Source organism: Apaloderma vittatum, unplaced genomic scaffold (assembly GCF_000703405.1).
Source record: "Apaloderma vittatum isolate BGI_N311 unplaced genomic scaffold, ASM70340v1 scaffold14621, whole genome shotgun sequence".
Classification (NCBI taxonomy): Eukaryota; Metazoa; Chordata; class Aves; order Trogoniformes; family Trogonidae; genus Apaloderma; species Apaloderma vittatum.
This window is the reverse complement of record NW_009699761.1, coordinates 41,778-47,750: the sequence shown is the minus strand read 5'-3', so window position 1 is coordinate 47,750 and position 5,973 is coordinate 41,778. Positions and strand designations below refer to the sequence as shown.

The 5,973-nt window shown below is 40.6% G+C and overlaps 1 protein-coding gene across 1 annotated transcript; it reads right to left on the bottom strand.

Moving 5' to 3' along the window:
- Positions 1-3,124: 3,124 nt before the first annotated feature.
- On the bottom strand, positions 3,125-3,706 carry LOC104280771 (Krueppel-like factor 12; the record flags this gene model as incomplete). The annotated part of the gene is made up of 1 exon (XM_009878531.1): positions 3,125-3,706. A coding segment is annotated over one exon (582 nt), but the record flags the coding sequence as incomplete, so codon positions are not given.
- Between the last annotated feature and the right edge of the window lie 2,267 nt (positions 3,707-5,973).

The window sequence follows — 5,973 nt, the reverse complement described above, 5'->3', positions numbered from 1 at the left end:
CATCTCATTTATACAAGACCTAGTTCTCTGCAAACCCATCTGTTTTTTGATGCTGTAGAAAGGGTTTGATTTCACAGGGAACTTTGCAGGTAAAAAGATGGGAGAGAGGAGGCAAGACAGAGGAGCAGAAATGAGCAGCACACAGGGAAGCAGAAGAGGAGATCTGAGACTCCTGAAGGAAGGTGCAACAGAGAACGGCAGAATGAATGATGTCACAGAGAAGTATGTGCAGCAGCAGAGAAGGAGATGACAGTATGGGTTAGAAATAACAGGTAAGGAGGTGCTGAAACAGGAGCTCAGAGAACAGTCAGCAACATGAGAAGGACTAAAAAAACCAGAAAAATAGAAAAAGAGGGGGCAACAGGAAGTAGTGATTTCTTGTGCTGGAGGGAAGAAAGAATTCAAATAGAAGAAGAAGAAAAAAGTATTTGTTCGAGCTGCCTAGAAAAGCAGCTGCTGGGAGGACAGTTTTGTCCAAGAAAGAGGAAGGTGGACTGGTAAGCATCAGGTGAAGCAGAAAGTCACCTGAACAAAATGCCTGAAGGCAGGATTACAGGGATGGTGGTGGCCTGAGAAGGTTTTGCAATAGAATTGCAAATGAAATGGTTCCAGTCAAACCTGGAAGGAAAATTCCGCAGAATAAAACTGGGAATAACAAGGAAAAAACCTCTGTCTATATTCTGTTTCTTTCATTTTTCCCCTAAGCATCTGTATCTAGAAAACCAGGAGAGGTCTGAGCTTAAGTCCAATGTAATTTCCATTAATTTTAGCCTCGAAAGTATCTTTGTTCAGCAAAGCACTTAAGTCTCATTTGAGTGAAAAGGATTTAGGTACAGACTGCTGCAAAATACAACCGCACAGCTGGATCATCAGTATGGTCTCTGATTTAGCACCAAAGCAGCAACAACACAGAGATTATGAGACAAATGCTGTCAGTGTTATCTGTGGATAGACTTCGTTTCAGCATCTGTATTTTTTTGTTTCTGGAAGTGATCAATGTTCACATAAAAACTGGAAGTTGTGACTCTAGATGATTTCTCCAGCTGCTAGAGGATGAGCAACCGATTCAATTTGACAGAAATATCCTATTAGCCACTGTGTGCATTCTTTTTCTTGTTTTCAGCACAAGAACTAACCACTGAAGGGAAGATAGTTTGCACACATATTAAATGCACTTAATTGGTTAATCTATGCAATATCATTGCATTTCATTATTTGTATTGTTTTACTTTAAAGAAAGAAAAACAAACTTCAGCAAAAGATGACTACCTAGAGTGGACTACTGCCTATCATGCTTCTATTGTAGTTATTAAAATTAAGCTAAACATTTATTTCAAAAGAATTAGTGACAGTAAAATGGGTACAATTGATAAGAAAAAAATATAAATTAAAGACTGCTTAATCGTTTCTTTTTCTTTACCTGTGCATTAATAGGTGCTGCAGGGCTGGTTAATGATCTCTGCTAACAATAGCACAACAATATGGTCAGGGCAGCTCAGGAGGCTCGAAGCTCATGGGCTGAAATCCCTACACATTAAATTCTGGAATTTTGTTGATGAAACTGAGGTATCGAAGTCCCAGTTTTACAAGATCAGGAGGTGCTTCCAATATAGGAGACTACTACCAGAGCTGACTAGCACATTTGAAAAGAAAAATGGGAAAATTTCTGGATGAGCTCAAGGTTGGGTGCAGCTCAAAGTTCCAAAATTAAAATATATGCTTTTTTTTTTTTTCCCCAGACAACACAGTGAAAAGTTCTGCTTTCTTCATTTCAACATTCTTGATCGTTTCTTGATATAGCGGCACAAAGTCCTAAAATTGCATCACTGTATGAAGTGCAGTAAAACTTCTTGAACATTCAGTTTGAGGCTTAAAACAAAACCCACATCAGCTGTGAGCTTATGTCCTGTGATCAAGCCTGTGGAGGTGGCACAGTCCACACACAGGTACAGAGGGAACAAGAAGAGATGTAAAGACTTACGGACAACAGGATGCTACTAAACATCAGAATGACCCATCACTGCAGTCCTATACAATAATACAGAGTCACCAGTATATCAAAAATGGGCATGAGAGTGGAAGGAAAGGGGTCTTTTAGTTGTAGAGACCCATTCAATGTGTAATTAGGTACACAAGAGATATTATAACATGTATTACTAAATGACCTGTAGTCTTACAAGCCCTGAAGTTATCTGTCAGAACTGTCTCTTTCCACCTCAAGCAATACCTCATTTCAAGGGAGAATTAGCCATATTTTATTCACCCACAGGCGATGAACCTTGAAATGAGTCTCTCTCACCCCTTTTCTCACGTCGCCATCACTGTCACTAATGCCTTCTTTATAAAAGCTATGCTTTTCAAAGTATTTGGGCACATCTGCTTTCTCTCTTCTTCCTCCACCCATCATGTCACCATCTCTAACAAGTTTCTGCTCCCTCAGTAACTGTTATGTTCTCATTTCTTTCTCGCTCTCCAGCTCCCTTTTCTGTGTTCTTTGGACATCTATCCAAGAGCGTATCTTTCCTTCTGGCATGTGCTTTCCTCCTCCCTTCATATCTCCGTGTGCCTCTCAGGCCCTGTGTCTGCAAAACTCATTCCCAATACAGACACTCTGTGTGGCTTCCTTCCCTTTTGCTGCTAATCTGGAAGAAGAAATCTAATTCAAAGTATTGCACTGCCACTCCTTGAGCTTAATAAACCCTGCCTCTCCGTGTCTGGCACTGCTCTTTGGTCCTTAAGACTCTCCTGTGCATGCTCCTATAGCCAGACGATTGCTTTCTCTTTCCATGGAGACAATCTCTCCGACACTCCTGCCCTTGCCAAATCTGTGTCACCTGGTGAGTTTTCCATCTATAATGTTTTCAGTATTGTCCCTATTCTATTGCCCTACTTCTTCAGCTTCTAGGGAGGACAGACACTTGCCAGGAGTTGTCTGAGTATCTAACACCACTGCTGACCTCAATATTTATAATAATATTTACTTATTTTAAAGAATATCTGGGATAAGACTTGTAAAGGTTCCTCCTACAGTGTAAGCTGTATTTCTTTCGAGCAAACAACGCAGTAAGTTTGGAGACTAACAGCTTTGTAACGTTGTCACATTTTTCCTCATACAAGACCAGTTTTAGAGCTGCCACAGACAGCACGAAACTGGTTCCACCTTACCTTTGACGTGGCTTCTCCCATCCTCCAACAGGGGTACTACTATAGTGTTGTTCATATTCCCAGGCGATCTCACAGCTGTATAGACAACAGGTACCGACTGTACCACCACGGGGATACGGTGCACGTGACTCATTTTGTTGGACTGCAAGTTCATGGGGCTTGAAGGTGGTACTGGATGGATAATGTGCAAAAACTGCTGGCCTCCAACACCAGATGCAGAGGCCACAAGAGGACCTGGAGTTAATACTGACGGTACGGATGCCGCTGAGGATACCGATGTTATTACTGTGGGTGATGAAGCTGGCCGACTAGAAGAAGAAGTTGAAGTAGAAGAAGGGGAGGAGGCTGATGCTGTCATGGAAACCGGTGAAGATGAAGCCACTGTGGGGGATGACCTGGCTTTGTTTATTGACAAGTCCACTGGTTCAGTCTGTGTTTGGAAATGGTCTGTAGATAATGAATCATCTGCTGGGTCTGCCTTCATGTTGTTTAGTAACAAGGGTACAGCTTCCATATCGGGGTAGTTGTGGACGTTTGGAGACTGTTGAGGAAAGAAGAAGAGAAATGATTACAAATGTGGCTAAAGATGATTTGCACACCCAATTGCTAACGCACGTCACACAACTGGGCCACGAAAGCCACAAGATTAGTTTCATTTTCTTGTGTCAGCTCTTAATTTTAAAGGACACGTCATGCTAGAAAGCACAGACATCCTGCGCTAAGAGCACAGATGTGTGCTAGAAAGACGCACATTTCTTAGAAGGTGGCAGGATTAACTGTACAAAACATATGGTTTCTTTGCGGTATGGCAAGTCATCTATGATAAAATCTTTAATATCTCCACAGGTAACTACCTTCTATACTGACCGGGCATTTCTGCCCAACATCTAACTTTAGGCTACAATGTTAATGTCTTGTGTCATTTCCTGCAGGCATGAAGAAAAACCATACAGTGGTCACTCTTGTTTGCTCCTTGTAGGGATCTTGGCAGTTCTGTCCACATTCCTTTTCAAAAAGTTGTGCCTTGCACTGAACATCATCCTTCAGTTTAATGTTTGACTTTCCACGTGGTTACTGATTGTGAACTTACAGGTCAGGACAGAGCCCCACATTTGTATGGTTGCTGTTAAAAGCAGCAACGGCTACAGTGATTTGTTATTCTGAATTAGCACATTAGATATCCTTCTCCATTGTTACAACTTTTCCATACTAATTAAGAATAATTTTCCTGACTCCGCAAAATAATTTTACGCTTTTCAAAGCTGGTTGGTCTAAATTTATTCTAGACTGGTGCCGTCTGCTACTTTTGTAATTTTATTCCTTATTTCCATCATCAAAGAGATTAATAGAATTTTTGAATAATGCTAGGTCAAAGACATATCCCTGGAGAAGCTCATTTGATATATCTTTCATTTTTGAAAGTACAACATTAATAACCACTCTTAAAAAATGTTTTCCTATGTAATATTCAATAGGCAGACTAAGGCAAGAAATGCCCATCGATAACCTGGTGGCAAGACAAAGCACAGCTTTCAGCTCTTTCGATAAGTACCTTCACGGCACCGCACCGCAGTACAGAAAACCAACCCCAATCAAAAACAACTGCCAAGCTACTTCAAATCTCCCTTGACCCAAAACAATTATTCCATATACAGATCCACAAAGCGATCTTTTCATGGTACCTACTCTCAATCTCTAGATTATAGTATTTACTAAGTATCTAAAAATACTAGGACGGAAATATTTAAGCTACAAATAGTTTAGTTCGTCTACTTTCAATAAGCTAACAATCAAGCAAGCTATGAATTCACTTTGGCACTTTTATAATCAACTATGCTAAATATTTTTTGTGGAGAATTCTCCTGGTTTTGAGTCACAGCCAGATTTCATCACAGAATGGAGTCCTACCGCAAAAGGAAAACAGAAACACTAATATTAAAAATGGCAATAATAACAGCTTAAGTGGATATTATCCCTGGCATGCCAAAAGATGAGCTGTTCTAGTAGATCCCATCTATTCAGCTGATTTAGACTGATTTTTGGATCTGACATTTTCCTCCATTTGAAAGCAAGAACATCACCGGAACAGTGAGTCTCTTCCTCTATTCATACACAAATCAACTGAAAACAAAGGGACCCCCATTCATTCAGTCCCTAAATCCTGCTGTTCTGCAGCAATACAAGTAACAAAAGCAAAAAAAATCCCTTTATAAAGACAATGGAAAGTTCTCAGGTTAAAAACAAAAACAGAGTGAACACCAGGTTACTTTTTAGAGTGCATAACTAGCTATGAGTGACAAGGTTACGAAATACAGTTCTTCAAGAAGGCAAAACAATCTGTAATTCCCCAGTGACAATTCCTGGTTCCATCTTCTGAAACACCTTATCCTTGCTATTGCCAGCAATGAGATTTCACATTAGGCATACCATATATGAAGATTATATATATAAGGACAAAACCATGAACATACATGGCACAAGGAGTTCATTTGTCAAATCTTGACAAGGCTTATATAGGCACCGGGTGAACAGACTCTGCCATGGATTGGTGGTGAAGACAAGGTGGAAAGGGACACCATGCACAGGCTATAACCAAATATTCACAAGGCCAAAGGCAACATCTTCTATTTTAAATGTTTGAGAGAAGGGGGATAAACGAGATCAGGTCATGCACGAGGGAGATGAGGGATCCCCTTGTGCACATGGTTGGGTAAGGGTCACCAAAAAGCAGGGCAAAACATCAGCTCCATCCACAGGGCACGTAAAAGTGCCATGGAGGAAATCCTACACGTTGACGTACTCCCATGC